General features: G+C 48.3%; 1 protein-coding gene and 1 long non-coding RNA gene across 8 annotated transcripts in view; one reads left to right on the forward strand and one right to left on the reverse strand.

The window, feature by feature from the left end:
• CHRNA5 (cholinergic receptor nicotinic alpha 5 subunit) overlaps positions 1 to 20,904 on the forward strand; it is a 59,537-nt gene extending 38,633 nt beyond the window's left edge. For both annotated transcript variants that reach the window (XM_075897598.2, XM_075897599.2), the window contains one exon: positions 20,209 to 20,904. In XM_075897598.2, the coding sequence (XP_075753713.2) occupies positions 20,209 to 20,370 (162 nt within the window). In that variant the 3' untranslated portion in view covers positions 20,371 to 20,904. The remainder of the gene's footprint in view (positions 1 to 20,208) is intronic.
• Positions 1 to 20,952, reverse strand: part of LOC142818357 (uncharacterized) — a 60,334-nt gene that overhangs the window by 14,292 nt on the left and 25,090 nt on the right. The window lies entirely within an intron of this gene.

Raw genomic sequence — 20,952 nt, forward strand, 5'->3', positions numbered from 1 at the left:
ACACGTAGATGCCTCAAGGGTCTCTCCAACTTATATCCTCCACTAAGGTTACCACCACCTGCGTGGGACTTGGAGCTAGTTTTGGACACTCTAACCTATGCTCCCTTTGAGCTGATAGCAACTGCTCCTCTTACAATAATAATGCTTAAAGTTACATTCCTGCTAGCCATTATTTCTGCTCATGGCATCATCTGTTATAGTTCTAGCCTTCACAGCCTCCTGTGGCAAGAAGTTCCACAGGTTGACTGTGCGCTGTGTGAAGAAGAACTTTTGCTTATTAGTTTTAAACCTGCTGTCCATTCATTTCATTTGGTGTCCTCTAGCCCTTCTATTATGGGAACTAATGAAGAACTTTTCTTTATTCACCATTTCCACACCACTCATGCTTTTATAGACCTCTATCATATCCCCCCTCATTCTCCTCTTTTCTATGCTGAAAAGTCCCAGTCTCTTTAGCCTCTCTTCATATGGGACCTTTCCAAACCCCTAATCATTTTAGTTGCCCTTTTCTGAACCCTTTCCAAGGCCAAAATATCTTTTTTGAGGTGAGGAGACCACATCGGTACACAATACTGAAGATATCACGTACCATAGTTTTATACTTCCCCTCCTCCTTCTTCCCCTGGTTTCCCCCTTCCAGCTCCCTCCTCCCAGGTTTCCTCCTCCCCTCTTCCACCCTCTCTCTTCCTCTCTCCCACCTCCTTTTCCCAGTCTCCCCAGAGGTTAATCTCCCCCCCCCCCCCAGTTTTGTTAAATAAAGAGAGTTTCTATTTTTGAACATGTGTCCTTTATTTTTTACATCAGGAAGGGGGGCTAGGGAAGGGTAAGTGGAAGGACGTGAGGGAGGAATGGGGCACGAGCCCCCTATGGGCGGGTTCCTCGGGGTGGAAGCTCTCCTGCAGGGCCTCCTGGATCCTGACAGCCCCCCGATTGACCACCCCAGATGGCAGCCTGTGGCAAGTACAGCTGAGTTGATGGCCGAGTGCTGTGGTGTCCCGAGTGCAGGCACTCAGGGCACTCCAAGACAGGACTGCTTTGCTGTCCCTCATCGAGGTAGACAAGCAAGCAGGGAACCCTGAGAACTGTCTGTCCGGGGTAGGGGTCGGGTCCCTTTAAGCACAGCCCTCGGCTAGCCTGAGACAGCAGCTCCACACTCTTAAGTCTTAACCTGATGCCCTGCCGGCACTGGTTCCGGCCAGCCTTAACTTCGGTTCAGGGTCCACTCAATGTGGACATGATATTTCGAATTAGCAAAACGCTAATTCGAATTAGTTTTTAGGTCTAGATGCACTAATTTGAATTAGCTGATTTCGAATTAACTAATTTGAATTAAGTTAGTTCGAATTAGTGCTGTAGTGTAGACATACCCCTACAGTGGCACCCCCATGGGGACACTACTTAAAGAAGAGAAAGTTACTCACCTTGGTGCAGTAACGATGGTTCTTTGAGATGTGTCTCCCCAATGGTGCTCCACTACCCGCCCTCCTCCCTGCTTCGGAATCTCCTGTATCTTTCAGACACCAGGACAGACTCGAGGAGCTGGTAGGAGCCAGACTGAGCAAGAGATCACAAGCCACGAATGGTGCGAGGTGTGTGCAATGCACGCGTGGTCTGGCTGACCACTGCTCGTGAAAACTCCGGTCTGTGGTGCTGGGATGACTCGACACCTAAAGTGGAGCACCCATGGGGGGACACATCTTGAAAAATCGTCATTACTGCACCAAGGTGAGTAACTGCCTCTTTCTCCAGTGATGACCAAAAACTGTATGTCTCCCTTTTACAATTAAGTCTTTTGTGGTCTTTCTGAAAGTATTTCTTTATCATTATAAATCCATTAGAGATGTTTAGTCAATTACAATGTAAAGTGAATGAATATTCTAAATCTTATTTTTCCTGTAAGGTGTTACTGAATTATTTTTTTGTCACATTAGTGTTGGGGAGCCTATATTCTTAATTTTAAAACATAGATACTATTGTCAATTCAAATTTAAATATATATTTTAAATATTAAAGCAGTCTTATTTGCAGTTCAGCAGAAATACACTTAAATTTAGGATTACAAAATTAAGTCCAGACAAGAATAATTATTGTTATGAACTAATAATAATCCTTCTCTAAGTATTCCATATGTTATAGTAAGATTAAATTTAAAGTGGTAACCAATGTGTATTATGTATGACAATGGTAATGCAGAGCATTTTAAAAGGTTTATTTTAATCAATATGTTTAAAACCAAAAAAACACTTTCTTAATAGACAGTAATACCACTTCAGCATCAGTTAAATGTATCTTGAAATAGCAGTTTTATTTTTCGCTTTTCCAAAAATCTTCTATGACACAAGCACCATTTTCAGTCGACTATTCCAGTGTCTGGAAATAGTGCACCCATTTTGCTGTCTGGCACCATATGAGATGATCATGTAGTGATTTCAGGCAGTGTGGGAGTTTCCCAGTATTTTTCCAGAGGTTATCTGTTGGGGGAAAACTGGCATTCTTGACTCTTCTCCCCTGCTTTATTTGCTTCTGCCCCAGACATTTGCTCTCATGGGATAGCTATGTGAATAACAATGTGTATATGTATTGTTATTAATTATTTGTGTTATGGTAGTATCTAGGGGTATGTCTACACTACCCCGCTAGTTCGAACTAGCGGGGTAATGTAAGCGTACTGCACTTGCAAATGAAGCCCGGGATTTGAATTTCCCGGGCTTCATTTGCATAAGCCGGGCGCCGCCATTTTTAAATCCCTGCTGGTTCGAACCCCGTGCCGCGCAGCTAGACGCGGCACGAACTAGGTAGTTCGAACTAGGCTTCCTAGTTCGAACTACTGTTACTCATTGTGGAATGAGGAGTAACGGTAGTTCGAACTAGGAAGCCTAGTTCGAACTATCTAGTTTGTGCCGCGTGTAGCCGCGCGGCACGGGGTTCGAACCAGCAGGGATTTAAAAATGGCGGCGCCCGGCTTATGCAAATGAAGCCCGGGAAATTCAAATCCCGGGCTTCATTTGCAAGTGCGGTAGGTATGCCTACATTACCCCGCTAGTTCGAACTAGCGGGGTAGTGTAGACATACCTAGGAGATGTATTCATAGACTCAGGACTTATTGTTAGCCACTGTACTAGATACTGGGTATCTTATCTTAATGCATTTTATAATATTTCTATACAATATTGCCTAAATGTATGGCTACAATATTATTACTGTCAGAACCATAAATGTGAATTGTATGAGTCCAATTCTTCTCTCACTGGTGTAACTTGGTTGATTTTTAGATTTAAACTGAAATAAGTGAGTGGAGAATTGACCTAGTATCTCTTTTTTCAACTGTAGTGTTGCACTAATATCCATTTTTTTTATTGAAGTACAGGTGAAGGAATATTTGTCAGGAAAAAAAATGTGCAGGTGTATTTATTCATCCAGCAATCACACATTCAAATAACTGCATGCCTAAATGGTTGCTAGGGGTACAACAGTTGCTCTAGGTCAATTTCCTTTATATCATTTGCTTTCTTTGCCATAATGTTGCATTATCTGATTTAAGTATTTTAAATATATATTTATAGTCTATATCAAGGGCAGGTGATCCACCAAGCTGCTGGATCTGGCCTGTGGGAGCCTCAACCAGGCTCCTGCCCTGTCTCCACTTGGTGCTCAGAAAAGCCAGCTGCAGGGCCATTAGCTTCTGTGTCATGGCTTCCCAGAGCCTGCCTCTAGCATCCCAGCCCCTTCTTCCCCTCAACCCTCTGCCCCCCTCCTTTACTCCTACCCCATGTAACCTAAACCCTCTGTGTCCATAACCATTTCCAGATCCTGCATGCCCTCCTATACCCTTCCTCAAGGCCACAACCTCCTCCCAGATCTTGCAGCCCAATTCCCTACCCCTGTCACAACCTGAATCCCTGCACTCCCTCCTGTGCTCCTGCCACAGATCATAACCCCCTCACATCCATCATCTTCTCCCACACCCCAATCCATTACCCCAACCTACCTTCTTCTTCGAGTGGTCCCCGTGGGTGCTCCACTCCAGGTGTCGGGTCCCGTCCCGGCGCCGCTGGTCGGAAGTTTTCCATAGCCGTAGTTGGGCCGGACCGCGCATGCGCGAGCGGAGCGCGCGGCGTTCGCGCCTTTGCAACGGTCCGGCCCCCCCCCTTGTCAGTTCCTCTCAGCCGCCCGTGGTCGCTGGCGGAACGCCATTTCTCTCCTCACAGGACCGTCTTAAAAAAAAAAAAAAAAAAAAAAAAAAAAAAAGACAAGAAAAAGAAAACAGACGAAGATAAAAGAATAGTAGTTAATTACAAAAAAAAAAAAAAAAAAACAAACAAAACAAGAAGAGGACGAGAGAGGGAGATTATGCCTGGCTCACCAGGTTTTAAGCGGTGCATACACTGCAAGGAGGCTATGCCAGCCTCTGACGGGCATGAAGCCTGTGTCAGATGCCTGGGAGAGTCGCATGTCCCGCAAAAATGCGCTCATTGCGCAAAGCTGACTCCCAGAGCGCGGAGAGAAAAAGATATGCGCTTAAAGCTCCTCCTCTGTGATAAAGCGCTACAGCCTTCTGAGCAACATCTATCAGGAGCGCCCGGAGGGCACGGTAACAGAGCGAAGTCTCCACCGGCAACGGGAACGCAAAAGAAAAGGGCTTCCCCTGCCCGCTCCCTCCCGCCCCCCTCATTGTCCCGTGTGTCTCAGGGACATAAACAGGGAGCCTCCGGGGCCGCGAGACAGCCGGAGAGATCAAATAAGCCGCAGGCGGCAACATCAAGCCGCACGTCATCGGCACCGGCTATACGTCCCGCTGAGAGCGCAATTGACACGCAGCGCTCGGCACCGCTCCAAGGGCTGGAGCCGCGGCAGTCTGCCCAGCCGCGAGTCAGAACGGCACCGCAAATGCCTGGACTGAGTCAGGGTAAGCCGGCACCGGGTCCGGCACCGGATGCAACCCTGCCACACGGCACCGCGGAGCTCAGTGAGCATAATAAACAGAGCGCCCCCCTCCGTGCCGACTCGGCACCGGCCGATCAGTTTGCAGCTGCAACGGCACCGCAAGAACAGCTGCCTGGGGTGCCGGCTAGGGCAGTAACACAGCAGGACGAAGCAGTCCTGCTTAGTCCTCCCCCTGCCCATTCTTCTTTATCAGTGCAAGGGGGAGAGACTCCTTCTGTCTCTGCAGTCCCCACTAAGGCTGCTAAGAAATCTGTCACGAGGCATTCAATTTCACCCTCACTCGAGCCTTCAATTTCTCCCTCTCATTCACCAACCATTACTCATCGCACATCTTCTCATCACCAAACAAGGTCCCCGCGATGCAGATCAAGGTCTCGTTATTCTGATCGTCACGGGCGATGTCATCGTTATTATAGGGAATCATCATATAGATCTCGTTCACCAAGTTATTCCCCCCCAAGATCCTATCATAGGAGGTATGCCAGTAGATACTCCTCCCGAAGGTCTTCGCCTGATCACCCTGATCATAGGGGCCATCGAGCATCCGAATATGAAAGGCATCACTATCGTCCTGGCCATTGTTGTTGTCATACCCCTCATGAATCGCGACAATTATCACCAATTAAGGACTGGAAGGGGGCGTCATCTCGACAGCACACCCACTCACCTTCAGCCCAGCTATCTGAGCCTGAGGAAGGGCAGATATCGGATGTGGACGATCAGCTGCACAATATGTCACAAAAAGATATGTCGTCATCCTACCCTGACGACGCACTGTTTGAAGGGGACCCATCTCCCCCAGACGACACAAAGGACTTTCAAGATCTGTTTAGGAGAGTGGCCCAATCTCAGGAGGTTCAGATATTGGACACTCCAACGAAACAATTCAAGCTCTGGAGGAACCTAAACCCTAAACAACAATCTAAGGTCGCCTTGCCTATGGACGAGGCTATCCTCCAATCAGCTGCGGAAATCTGGCGTACCCCGGCTTCGACTTTACCAACGTCAAAACCGGCAGAAAAGCGATATTTTATAGCGTCTAAAGATTCAGAATTTCTTTTCACTCACCCGCAACCAAACTCGCTGGTGGTCGACGCAGCTCTCCAAAGGGCTAAGAACCCGCAGCTGAAAAATGCGGGCATTGATAAGGAGGCGAAGAAACTGGATGCCTTTGGCCGTAAGGTTTACACATCAGCCACGTTGCTCCTTCGCATAGCGAATTACACAGCTCTCCTAGCCAATCATAGCTTTGATAGTATAACAAAGCTTACTGAGCTGTCTCAGAGATCATCAGAGGCAGACAGGGAGCTACTACGGTCTATTCTCAAGGAGGGCTATGCGTGTTCAAAGGCCAATCTTCAGATAGCTATGGATATAGCTGATACAGCGGCTCGGGGAGTAGCAACAGCGGTATCAATGAGGCGATCTTCTTGGCTTGCCACGGCCGCGGTACCTAAGGAGCTGCACTCCAAGGTAGAAGACCTCCCGTTCGATAAGATAAAATTGTTTGCGGAGAAAACAGATGAGATCCTTCATACTGGGAAGGACTCAAGAACAACGCTTCGCACGCTCGGCATGTACGCACCACCATTCCGTCGCCGGCGTTATTTCCCATACCAGAGACGGTATGACTATCAGTCGAGGAGACAGCAGAATCGCCCCTTCGACCAAGCGCGATCGAGACAGCGCCCCCAGCGGAGGCGTCCACCACCACCTAGAGTGACAGGCACGGCTGCCTCAAAGCAGCAAGTTTGACTCCCTGGTCGAGGGCAAGCGCACACTACCAATCAACCTGGACAAACCCATGTTCCACCACCGCTTACGACCTTACTACCACCAATGGGTCGAGATAACAACGGACAAATGGGTACTGGAAGTCATAAACAACGGCTTCACCATTCCTTTCACCTCCATCCCCCCCACCACCCCACCCTCCCCGTACCTGTTCAGGGACCCATCTCAAGAAAATCTCTTGCAACAGGAAGTTCATCGTCTCCTGGATATCGGAGCAATAGAGAGGGTCCCCGATCAGTTCAAGGGAAGAGGGTTTTATTCCAGATACTTTCTAACGGAAAAGAAAACGGGGGGTTGGAGGCCCATTCTCGATTTAAGAGGTTTGAATCGTTATCTTCGCAGACAGCGTTTCAAAATGGTGACCCTGAATTCCATAATACCGTCCCTCGATTTAAACGATTGGTTCGCTGCCCTCGATTTACAAGATGCGTATTTTCACATCACAATACATCCTGCGCACAGACGTTTTCTACGATTTATGATAGGCCACGATCACTTTCAATATCGCGTTCTACCGTTCGGGCTGGCGTCAGCGCCCAGAGCGTTTTCAAAGACCCTGGCCGTCGTAGCAGCTTATCTGCGTCGGTTACAGGTGATAATATATCCGTACCTGGACGACTGTTTAATAAAAGGTGCCACGCAGCGAGAAGCGTCACAAATGGTGGCGATGGTCGAACAAACTTTCGAATCACTCGGCCTCCTTCTCAACAAGCAGAAATCGACACTTATTCCAACTCAGTTTATAAGGTTTATAGGGATAAACCTAGACTCGCGCATGGCAAGAGCTTACTTACCGCAAGAAAGATTTCAAGCAATCAAGGATCTTGTCACTATACTCACTGGCAACATGACCATATCGGTACACAATTGCCTTCGTCTCCTCGGGCACATGGCAGCGGCCACAGCAGTAGTTCCTCATGCACGCCTCCACTTGAGGAGCCTTCAGCATTGGCTATCCACGGTTTACGTCCCCGTGAGGCACGACATTCAGAAGCTAGTGTGGTTGCCTCCACATGTTCAGAGATCGCTGCAGTGGTGGACAGAAGCGAGAAACCTTCTCACGGGAGTTCCATTCCATCGACAGCAACCAACAGTGCAGATAACATCGGATGCTTCGCTCATAGGCTGGGGAGCCCATATGGACAACGAGCGAATACAGGGCAAATGGTCGCTCAACGAGAGACGTCTGCATATAAATCTGTTGGAACTTCGAGCAATCTTCTACGCATGCAAACACTTTCTTCCCCAGATCAGAGGGCTTACAGTAAGGATACTGACAGACAACGTAGCGGCGATGTATTATGTCAACAGACAAGGGGGAGCACGATCACGTTCCCTATGCGCCGAAGCAGTGCGGTGCTGGAATTGGTGCATACAGAACAACGTAAGCATAACAGCATCGTACTTACCTGGCACCGCCAATGTGATTGCAGACTCCCTCAGCAGACAGTTTCCCACGGATCACGAGTGGGAAGTAAGGACAGACATTCTATCTGCCATATTCCAGAGATGGGGTACTCCACTGGTAGACCTATTTGCAACATACGACAACAAGAAATGTCACCTATATTGCTCGAGAGCGGGGCTCGGCAAGAGCTCTCTCGGCGATGCGTTTCTGATCAGGTGGAAGAAAGCACTTCTGTATGCGTTTCCTCCCACGCCGCTTATCTCCAGAACACTAGAGAAAATCAGGTTAGAGGCAGCAACGGTCATTTTCCTAGCTCCAGCATGGCCCAGACAAGCCTGGTTTCCATTCTTACACAGGATGTCAATTCAACCACCTTACCTTCTTCCTCTCCATCAGGATCTCCTCACTCAGGAAGGGGGGACGCTGTTACACCCCAGGCTGCAGTCGCTGCATCTGACGGCGTGGCTTCTTACTGGTTGAAAGGAGATGAAAATCTATGCTCCGAAGAGGTCAAGACAGTGCTTCTTCACAGTAGAAAACAGTCTACACGGAATACCTACCTGGCAAAGTGGCGGAGATTTTCTGACTGGTGCATTCAGAACAATATACACCCCCTATCGTCTCCTCTACAGAACGTTTTGGACTACATCCTTGATTTACGAGAGTCAGGTCTTATGCTTTCGTCTTTAAGAGTGCACTTGGCAGCCATCAGTGCTTTTCATCAACCAGTAGGGGGTTCTGCGCTCTTCTCTCACGCAATTACAAAAAGGTTCTTGAAGGGACTTCAAAACTTATATCCGCCACGAAGCGCGCCCTCTCCTTCCTGGAATCTCGACTTAGTGCTGGATACCATTATGCACCCACCTTTTGAGCCCTTGGCATCGGTTTCGCTACATATTTTAACGATGAAAACAATCTTCCTGCTTGCAATTACATCGGCGAGACGGGTAGGGGAATTGGGGGCGCTGATGGCAAGCCCCCCCTTCACTGTTTTTTCCAAGGACACAGTAACGCTCCGATTACATCCGGACTTTATCCCCAAAGTTTGTTCTTCTTTCCATATCAATGAACCTATCGTCCTACCGACCTTTTATCCCAAACCTCATTCCTCCAGTAGAGACGCTCTGTTCCACACACTTGACGTCCGACGTGCACTGTCGTTCTACATAGACAGAACGCGCCAGTGGAGACGAACCGACAGGTTGTTGGTATCTTTGGCACCTAGATCGAAAGGCAAGGCACTTTCCACTCAACGCATTGCAAAATTAATCACACTCTGTATTATGGAATGTCATTCAATTAGAAACAAACCTCTTCCTTCATTACCTCGGGCTCACTCCACGAGAGCTGTAGCGACTTCCACTGCATTTGCAAGGGGAGTTCCCCTGGCGGATATTTGCCGTGCGGCTACTTGGGCTTCTAGTATAACTTTCGCACGGCATTATGCCATAACGAAGAGGTGGGCTTCAGACGCTGCAGTAGCCTCTGCGGTACTGTCCACGGTAGAAAATAATTGACCCGGAGCGCGTTCTGGGTTACTGCTTTGTACTCACCTGGAGTGGAGCACCCACGGGGACCACTCGAAGAAGAAGAAGAAGTTACTCACCCTGTGTAGTAACGATGGTTCTTCGAGATGTGTCCCCGTGGGTGCTCCACGCCCCACCCTCCTCCCCGCTCCGGGTCTCTCTGCTTTGTCTTTCAGGGACCGAGCGGTGAGAGGAACTGACAAGGGGGGGGGCCGGACCGTTGCAAAGGCGCGAACGCCGCGCGCTCCGCTCGCGCATGCGCGGTCCGGCCCAACTACGGCTATGGAAAACTTCCGACCAGCGGCGCCGGGACGGGACCCGACACCTGGAGTGGAGCACCCACGGGGACACATCTCGAAGAACCATCGTTACTACACAGGGTGAGTAACTTCTTCTTCTGCACTCAACCTCCATCCCAGACTCTGCACCTTCTCCATTAATATAATGGAAGAGAGTGGTCCTTGACCATATAAAAATTCTTGAAGTGGCCCCTCATAAAAAATTATTGCCCACCCCTGGTCTATGTTGTTATGAGGCAAAACACTAATAAGAGAGAAAAGATCTTGATCCTATAATGAGCGTTCCCCAGAGGGGACCAGTGCCTGCAGGATCAGGGCTTTGGTCTAGTACTGTGGTGTCCAACCAGTTCTAAACCAGTAGCCACTATAGTGGCTATTGCCATAATGAACTATCTACACTCAACCAGCCAAATAGCCACGTGTGTTTAGTGGCTAGCGTGTTGGACACCACAGGTCTAGTAGCTGGATCACTTCTAAATATTTATCTGTCAGTAAGTAAAGAAGAAACAAGACTAATTTGATTTTTCATGAGTCCAATACTATTTAAAATTACTACAAGTGGAGTTTTAACTGGTGTGAATATTTTGATTGAAATTTGTTAGTAAGTGCTAAGGTAATACATATCCTACAATCAAATACTAGAACTGGGAGGGATCTGAAGAGGCTATCAAGTCCAGTCCCCTACCTTCACGGCAGGACCAAGCACTATCTAGAATCATTCCTGACAGGTGTCTATCCAACCTACTCTTAAATATCTTCAGTGATGAAGATTCCACAACCATCTCAGGCAATTAATCACACTGACAGTTCAGAAGTTTTTCCTAATGTTCAACCTAAACCTCCTTGCTGCAATTTAAGCCCATTGTTTCTTGTCCTATCATCAGCTGTCAAGGAGAACAATTTTTCTCCCTCCTCATTGTAACACCCTTTTAAGTACTCGAAAGCTACTATCTCGAAAGCTACTATTTTTCCAGACTAAACAAATCTAATTCATTTGGTCTTCCCTCATAGGTCATGTTTTAATCATTTGCTTGCTCTTTTCTGGACCTTCGCCAGTTTCTCCACATCATTCCTGAAATGTGGTGCCCAGAACTGGGCACAATACTCCAGTTGAGGTCTAGTGCAAAGTAGAGAAGAAGAATCACTTCCCGTGTCTTGCTTACAATACACTTGTTAATGCATCCCAGAATGTTTGCTTTTTTTTTTTTCAGCAGTGACTCATATTTAGCTTGTGGTCCACTATGACCTCTAGATTCCTTTCTGCCGTGCTCCTTCCTAGACAGCCAATTCCTATTTTGTATGTGTGTGTGGGACAGGGCAGGGCTACCCTGCACTGAACCACAGGGAGTTTCCCTAGCCCAACTGGCTGAGCGGGCTCCACCTCCATGGCCCTGCTGGGTCTGCTCAAAGGAGAGGCCAGGGATAAAATCCCAGGGAGCCAGCTACTCAGGGGGAGACTCCAGAAGTGAAGGAGCTCAGGTAGGAGCTCCTGAGCAGTTGCTTCAGCTGCCATCCCAGCAGTCACAGCCGCCACCTCAGCAACTGCTGCCGCAGCCTCAGCAGCCGCTGCCACAACCCGCCCCGGCACCCACAGCCCCGCGACAGTGCCGAACCAGGAGGTCCTCGGACTGGGACTGGCTTGCGGAACTATAAGACAGGACAGAACTGAACTCTCATTACGGTAGGAAGTAGCCCAGGGCGGAGGATTGTCCTCCAGAGGCTCGGAGTGTATCGGTAGGAATCCCTGCCAAGCAGACAGTGGAATTTGCCACTGTCTACAGGGCCCTGGGCTGGAACCTGAGGAGCGGGATGGCCTGGGTCCTCCTACCTTCTCACCCCACCACAATTCAGCTCCCAAGGCCTTACCTACGAATGAGGCCAGAGTGCTGTCCATGGCCTTGGAGAGGGCTGAGTACTTTTGATTAGGCCTCAGGGCTGTAAATACCCCAGGAGAGGAGCATGTACTTTTGACCGGACCTTGAGACCTGTGATGGAGCCCCGGGGCTCCACACTCCCATGGCCCTTCCCGCACCATGAGGGAGAGGGGGCAAGGTTGGGCTGCAGGCTAGCGGTGCAGCCGCTGCCGGAGCCATCCCGGCTGAATGTGCGTCGGCACCGGGGCCTGACTTCGTGCAGCTCGATCTGTTGGCCGGGGTGGGCATAACACAGCGGGCAGGCTGGGACGTAACGCCGGACAGGCTGGCCGCGTCACGTGGCATTGTGGCACCTGGTTCAAAAGTGAGGCGGCAGCTGGGAAAAAGGGGGGTGGAGGGGACGACTCTGCATGGCGGGACAAAGAGTAGGGTGGAGACTGACTGAAGGGAGTGGGGGAAGGACCCCATTTCCCCCACCCGCAACCCAAGTGAACAGAAGGCGGGTAGGAAGTGACCCAAGGCAGGGTGGGCAGACTACCCGTGGGTCGGCGTGTTACGGGTGGCGGCCCCGTTGACCATAGGGGAGCAAGCAGGAGTGCTCTCCCCCCTTAGGGCCCTGGGTCAGGACCCAGTTGTGAGGGCGGACTAGGGTCCCCCTACCGCCCTCTCAGCACTATCTGATGACTTAGATGGCGAGAAGGGCTGGTCACTCGGGAGAGGCGGGCGCGGGACAATTGTGACACGTAGTAAACACAGTGTTTGCAGATTTCAGTGAATCTGAAATGAGCACTGGGCCATGCTTCTAGCCCCTTACCTAGCGGGGCCAGCGCAATTGGCGTACCACAGTCTGGCGGCCCAAGATGCCCTAAACTATCATGAGGTAAAGTAGGCCATCTTGGACCAGACCGGCGTGACGCCAGACACATATCGACAACACTTCCGTAAAAAACGCTATTCACTTGGAGCAAGACTGTGGGTGTTGTCACAAAGGCTCCCTGAATCGGGATGGTGCTGGATGGAGCCAGAGAGATGAACAGGGGTTCAAATGGCCGAGACAATAGTTTTAGAGCAATTCCTTCAGATCCTTCCAGCTGGAGGGCAGAAGTGGGGCCGAGGGCACCATCCTACCATCCTTAACAATGCAGTGGGCCTCATGGAGGATTACCTGGCAGCTGAGGGGGCCGAGGAGAAAGGGGCTGAAGGAACCACCGACCCCAAGACCCCAGCCAGGAAGACGCTGCAGTGCTACAAGTGTGGTCAGGAAGGACATTTCTGCCGGGACTATCCTTTCATGGACTGTAGCTACGGGCAGATGTTAACGGTGAGCTCTAGAACAAGACCAAGGGATGGGACAAAAGTAATAACCAGCATAGCAGTGGAAGGGATCCCAGTAACGGCCTTAGTGGACTCCGGCTGCAGCCAGACTTTGGTCTGAGCAGAACTGGTAACGACCCCAAAGCTGGTGAGAGGCCCTATCCGGTTGCAGTGTGTACACAGGGATATACAATCTTACCCGACGGCCTGGGTATGGCTAGCCGACAAACAGGAGGAAGGGGTTTGTCATGTGGGACTGGCCCAGAGGTTGACCTACCCGGAGATCCTGGGCTGAGACTGGCCAGGCTTCCACCAGCTGCTCCCTGAGTGGAGAAACCGCAAGAAACAGGCTGGCATCTGCAAAGTGGGGGTTTGGTGGTGCAAGGAAACAGCACGGAACAGGAAGGAGGATCCTTCTTGGAAACGGGCACACCCCACCGGCTAGAGCCCCCAGATAGACCTCCTGACGAGAGTGGGATAGAGTAGCTGGGTGCCGGGGGAGACTTCATGAGGGATCAAAGAGAAGACTCGACTCTGAGCTGGGCCTGGGAGCAAGGGAGGGAGCCCAACGCAGAAGAGGAAGCAAACTCACTTCGGCACCAAGGGCCGCGCTTCCAAGTATCAAGTATCAGAGGCGTAGCCGTGTTAGTCTGAATCTGCAAAAGCGGCGAGGAGTCCTGTGGCACCTTAGGGTATGTCTACGCTACCACCCTAGTTCAAACTAGAGTGGTTAATGTAGGCAACCAAAGTTGCAAATGAAGCCCGGGATTTGAATTTCCCGGGCTTCATTTGCATCTTGCCGGGTGCCGCCATTTTTAAAGCCCCGCTAGTTTGGACTCCGTGCCCGTGGCTACACCCGGCATGGAGTAGGTAGTTCGGATTAGGCTTCTGTGACGGGGTAGGCGGCTCACCCACGCCACCCCGCACTGAACCACACGCCGAGGCAGGGAGGCAGGCCCCAAGAGGGGGGGCAGGCGAGGGGGGGGCAGAGCGCGGAGGGTCCAGGATCCGCGCCAAGGGCCGACGCGGCCAACAATCCGCAGCTCCGCCCGACGCCTGCGGATGACGTCAGCAGAAGCGACGGGCAGGACGCCAGGAGGGGCGGGGCCCTAAACCCCGGGACAACGCCGGCCCGGGGGATGGACGGGCGGGGAAGTCAAATGGGCGGTAGCCACAGCCAGACAGGGGGAAGCCCCTGGGCCTGGGGAACGTCCACCCCCCCGCCAGAGGAGCCCAGAGCAAGGGAGCCACTGCGATCGGGTCCTAGCCAGAGGAAGGGACTCCAGGTGAGTCTGTCCCCTCGCTGGGGAACTGACAGGGGCTAAGCCGGGAAGAAGGGACCCCGGGCGGGGCCGCGGACTCCGCAAGTGGAGGGTTTGGGGGAACTCGACCCCCTCCACTGACAAGGGACAAGCATCCCCATCTTAGGGCCCTGGGTTGGGGCTCGGAGAGTGGGAGGGCCCGAGCCCCCTTCCCGGCCTCTCGGGTCCAAGTGAGCCCGAAGCACACTACGCTACGAGCCATAGGCCGCGGCTAGGCGGTCAATCGTGAGGCGAGTCCTCTGTTCAGGATGCTGGCGCACCCGAACTCGGGGTGGCCTCCGGGGAGCGGGTGACAGCTTCCTATTCCGAACTACCGGTACACCTTGTTCCACGAGGAGTAACGGTAGTTCGGAATAGGAAGCCTAATCCGAACTACCTACTCTATGCCGTGTGTAGCCGCGGGCACGGAGTCCGAACTAGCGGGGCTTTAAAAATGGTGGCGCCCGGCAAGATGCAAATGAAGCCTGGGAAATTCAAATCCCGGGCTTCATTTGCAACTTTGGTTACCTACATTAACCACTCTAGTTCGAACTAGGGTGATAGCGTAGACATACCCTTATAGACTAATTGAAGTGTTGGAGCATAAGCTTTCGTGGGCAAAGACCCACTTCGTAACATGCATCTGATTAAGTGGGTCTTTGCCCATGAAAGCTTATGCTTCAACACTTCAGTTAGTCTATAAGGTGCCACAGGACTCCTCGCCGCACTTCCAAGTATGAAACTATTGCCTCTACCAGGTGGTCCAAGATCCGCAAACCAAAGAGGAATTATGGCAGCTTCTGGTCCCCACTAAATATCAAAGAGGCATACTACAACTGGGCCATGCCAACCCTTGGGCCAGACACCTAGGGAGAGAGAAGAGAATTAGCGCTGTAGTGTAGACATACCCTTAGTTCACTTAAACCCCCTCTCTGACTCCACACCCTTTCCTGCACCCCAATCCCTTCTACACTCAACCTCCATCCTAAACCCTGCACCATCTCCATAGAGAAGTGCAGCCCTTGACCATTGCCCAGAATCTTGAAGTGGCTCCCCCTCAGAAATTATTGGCCATCCCTGAATTAAGGTCTCTTCTGTTAGACCATCAAACTCATTTCTCATGTGTCCTGAACTGGAATTCATATGTCGATCAAGAGGTGCATTAATAGCACCTTAATTTTTGTTTCTTCCTTCCCCTCTAGGAGTTGTTTGGACCAGAGATTTCCATTCAACTGTAGAGAGTAAATGCTAAATGGAAAGTCTTATTTGCTGAATTATGTTTTGATAAATGATGGAAGAGTTGGTAAGGATATGTCTACACTGCAGAAGAAAAACAAAATTGCCACAGTCAGTCTTTCAGGGTATGAGTTAGTAGTCGAGTTAAGATAGCTGATTCGTACTGAGAGGTGTGATCCTGTCAATGCTGGTAACCCTCATTTCACGAGACATAAGAGAAGTCAAAGGAAGCATGTTCTTCAACTTCCTGCAGTGTAGACAGTGACAAAAGCTGAGTTAAGATACTTCAGCTTCAGCTATGCAATTAACGTAGCTGAAGTTACATATTTTAATACGACTTTATCCTATAATGTAGACATACCCATAGAGACAATTCTCGCAATTTGGTCTCAACCCCCAAAGCCATTATCTACTAAATGGAATAACAATTTCCTGATTTAGTTTTAAAAGAGTTTGTGGAACTTTGGAAGAAATAGTACTTTTTCTAAAAGAAAATGCTATCAAAACAATTAAAAGTACTATTTAGCCATCAAAACATTCACTACTGTTGCAGATTAAGTTAGGGAGATCTTAAAGTTATTTTAAAGGGGACATATTTTATTGACTGGTTATTGATAACTATCATATTTTTAATTTACCAAACTAACTTATTTCCATGTATCAAATATAAGTATAGCATGCTTAAGTTTCCATGCTTAGATAATGTCTTACTACAGAGGAACACATACACTATTATTAACCATGATACAAATTTCCTTGTTTTTATATTGAAACATTTCAACCCGGGGTATTGAATTCCAAGTCTGGCTGATATAGTTATCTGGCTCCCTTCAGAAGAATGCTTTTATTAAATTTTTTTTTAGCCCTCCTGATTGCAAAGACAACCTTACCTAATCGGAACTTGTGTAACATAAAAGATGTGCTCAGCATTGCTCTGATCTTTAAGTGAAGTAATGGGTTTTTGGGCTTGTGTGGAAAATGAGCAGCAAATGTATGTCCTTTAGTTAAATAATTGCACTTTTAGTTAAATAATTGTACTTGTATGGAGGAAAAAAGTTTATATTAATCAAAGAAGGAAAATTATTCAAATAGTAGATAGAGCTTGTTGGTAGGCAATATGTGCAGTTTATCTGTCTTTTGCTAAAATAAAAAGGGAGTGGGAGTGCAGGAGTGAGGCTATAGGAGGGGTGAGGGGGTGCAGGCTGGGAGGATTGGAGGCTCATGGCAGCCAGTGGAAGGTGCTGGAGTGAGGGCCCAAGGTTTGGTGTGTGGAGGGGCTCAGAGCTGGGGGTGGAATATGCTTGAGTGATAGCAGGGGCTGTAATGGTGTGGAGGCTCAGGGCAGAGGATGGAGGATGCTAGAGTGAGGACAGGGGTTCTCAGGATGCGGGCACAGGGTTTGTATGGAGGTAGCTCAGAGCAAGGGGGTGCAGGACTCAGGGCAGGGGGCTGGGAGGGCAAGGGAGGGAGAGAGCGAACCAGGGCTGCCATGATGGCGAGGGTAGTGCTGCTTTGACAGCAGCTACTCCTGGCGGGGCTGTGCTCCCTGGCCAGTGACTCCTTCTGGGGGCTTGGAGCTATGAGAGCCAGCCCCAGCCTCCAGCAACCCCCTAGTCTCCAGTCTGTGTGGGAGGTCAACTCTGGGGGCCAGCCCCAGCCTGCAGTGTCCCCCCTCCTGTGGCCTTCAAGCTGTCTGTGGAGGAGGGACAGGGCTCTGGAGGCTTCTGTGGCATGTAGGGCCGTCCCATGGCTTATAGGCTGTCTGGGGGAGACCAGGCTCTGGGGGCTTCCCCCAAAGTCCTACAGCTACTGCCCTGAGGCTTGCAGCCTGTGGGGGTGGTGAGGCTCCGTGGGTTGCTCCCAGCCTGCTGTGGCCCCTTGTCCTGGGCAAAGCCATGGTTCCCCACCCTAGCCTCTCTTGAGGGGGCCTTCTTGGTGGGGGTGGTGTCCTGGATGTGATGTAGTGGGGATTGTATTCACTCTGTTCGCTTTGTTATGTTGTGTGTGATTCCTACTGTCCTGTACTGTACTGTAGTAACTGTGTGTGTGCCTCAGTTTCCCTGGGGATTGCACCAATCCCCTGCTGGGGATGGGAATGTTGGGTGTGGCTCTCACTGAGGGGAGGCTGCACCAGGCTGCCCTGTCTTAGCACATACACAACAATAGCTCAGGCTCTCTTGTAACCTAAACTTAGGTGGGAGAAGCAACCAGATGACATTAGGAGACACTTTTTTTCCTGGGAAGCTGGAAAAAAGAGGAGGCAGGGCTGCCTGCAGGGCTGGGACCAGTTGCTAAGAGTGTGAGTTAAGCTCAGCTGGCTGAGAATGTAGGGAGGGGGCCCAGGGAGCTGGCTCTGGGCCCCTTTCTCCCCAAGATGGATTGTACTGACTGTTCCTGGTTCGTGTGTTAACAAGAGGTCTGTACTATGTTATATCCCTGTCAACAAATAAACCTTCTGTTCTATGTGCTGGCTGAGAATCACAGTTGACTGCGGATGGGCGTACAGAGCCCGGTGACTCCCCTGCACTCTGTGACACTGGGCAGGAGGTGCCAATCTGGTAGCAGGCAAGATGGAAGAGCCCCAGCCCTGCTGGTCATTTTCTTGGTGTGCAGCTGCTCCCAGTAGCCTCTGAACTATGGCTCTCCTTTGCAGACTTGCTGCCCCAGTGGCCACTCTCACTATTGAGTCCCTGTCATGTGTTCGGGATATTAAGTATGAGAGGAGACCGTAAACACCAAAGATTAACTATATCTCTAACTTTATTATACACAGAAAAATCAAAGAAAGAAATGCAGAATTACATAAATCCATTCCAATGAATGGGACAGGTAGCACAGACAATATAATAACATCTACACCTAGGACAGTTCACAAGATATTTAACTTTACAGATATAAGCATACATGTACTTATATATATATCTCACAGTTCCACCGTTAACAACTTACAACTGTCAGATGGAAGGTTGCGGCCTCTTTCTTTCCACATTGCATTTGCGGGTAGGAACAGGCACCAATTTCTTAATTAGGGGACCCCTAACTCCATCCTTTCCACCGATTATGTGTTCTACACCTATATTTATACTCAACTTGGTCATTCTAATAATCTCTACCAATCAATTGTGTATTGGTAATTACATATTGTATAAGCACCTATTGTGCTCATATTTGGAGTACATTCTGCCACGCAGGATATTGCTAAAACGATATATGTGGTTAACAGTTTCATGGCTATACTCTGTAATTTTGGCTTACCAGAAAAGAAGTACCAGTACAAGGTTGCTTGTTGTAGGTTTTTGATGTGGTCTTGATCTAACAGGCTTAATCTGCATTATTATGCAAAACAACTCCTGACTCTCTCAGCTTCCCCTAGCCCACACCTTGCCTGCGTGATTTGGTACACCAGACTTGAACCAGGCCTGGGGTTTGCTTTTGAGAGGTCTGCACTGTAGTTGAGACAGACATTATTGTCAAGGCAAGGCCATCTAGGCTTCCTACAGTCCCTCCCCTCTGTCCCTCCCTTTCCATGTTATGGAAAATAGTCCCATTCCCAAAGCTTCCCGTTTTCTTGGCACAAACAACTTTCTTCAGTTGCATACTGAATTTTGTGGTTCCAGCTCTTACTGTTTAAGAAGAAAGCTTCAAGGGGTAGCTGAGTTAGTCTGTACAGGATAAACTTTAAAAACAGCAAATACTCTGGTAAAGACTAACAAAACATGTAGATGGTATCATGAGCTTTCATGGGCACAGCCCACTTCTTCAGATGACCAGACTCGCAGACACACAAATTTAGAGAGGCACAAATCTCTAAATATATTATGTATATAATCATACTTTTTTCAGAGCTTGTAGGTCTAATAGACATTAATTGCCACATGTAATTTTAATGAAATGTCATTGTGCTGAATTTCCATGTACCACTACAGCAGTTGTGTGTGCAAAACTGACTACATATACAAATAATCGTATTAAAAATGGTAGTGATATGGTAATCTGAAAAATGCCTTGCACATTTTTTCCCTAATGTGATACTCAAAAATAACTTTACTTACATGTCTATTTAGCTACTATGGAAGAGTTGTATTCTACTATAAATCTTTGTACAAGCCTCTGGCTGATCTTTGGGAACTGAAGTTAGCATATTTCCCAAAGAATCCAATCCTATGAGGTACTGAATACCTTCATTTTGCAGAAAATTGAAAGTGTTCAGCACTTCGCAGGTTAAGCCCTGATTGGCTGTAACTAAAGTATTCTACCGTCTTCACAAAATGAATTTAACACCCTTGCTCTAACAAAGTGCAACAATAGAAAAGTCATCTTGAATGTTTATGGAACTGGCATAATCACAAAAATATATATTATGGGCTAATTACTTCAGTCTTTATTCAGGCAGAAGTCCCATTGACATCTCAATATCAATAGAACTTCTGCTTAAATCAGAAATGTAGGATTTGGCCTTGTAAATGTTCTAGAGTATTGAGCAATTCTTTTTGTTTTGTTTTTGTGTTTTAGATTGTTGAAGACTGGAAATTTATAGCTCAGGTGCTTGATCGAATGTTTTTATGGACTTTTCTTCTGGCTTCGATAATTGGATCAATTGGGTTGTTTATTCCTGTTATTTATAAATGGGCAAATATAGTAATACCAGTCCACATTGGAAATATACACACATAAAGTATTTGTGGGATACAACTTCTGCTTTGAATGTGATTCTTAAAAGGTAATGGTAGTTCTGTATTCATGCAAATAAGTGTATATGCACACTTTTTAAATTGAATTATAAATTTAAGTATAAGGAATCATATGTATATTTAAGCATTGCATTTTAAGAAATGTGCAATAACTACTGTTTAGCTGTTAACCTACTAATTCATTTCTAAATCTGGACAAAATCAAAACATCTTTTCAAATACTTGCATGTATGGTATGCCCCAAAATACTGTACTCAACTGCTGAGAACTAGATTTAAAAAAAAATTAAGGTGTTAATTGTTTTAGAACTGGCAAAACACTATATACTCTACTGTTAAAGATGTATAAATATTTATGTACTAGAGGATTTTGGTTACATCAACATACTTATAATGAGCAGAAGATTTTAAGTGTAAGGTTTTTTTTTCATATGCTAGAAAATTTGAGGTTTCTAGAGTAATATTATCCATCTATTCTAACTCGCTGTAGTATGTAAATTAAAAATAATCTATGCATCTATAGTTGTCTTTATAAATTTTCATTGAAAAATGCTATTAGCCATAAA

Source organism: Pelodiscus sinensis, chromosome 14, assembly GCF_052426305.1.
Source record: "Pelodiscus sinensis isolate ZL-2025 chromosome 14, ASM5242630v1, whole genome shotgun sequence".
NCBI lineage: Eukaryota > Metazoa > Chordata > Testudines > Trionychidae > Pelodiscus > Pelodiscus sinensis.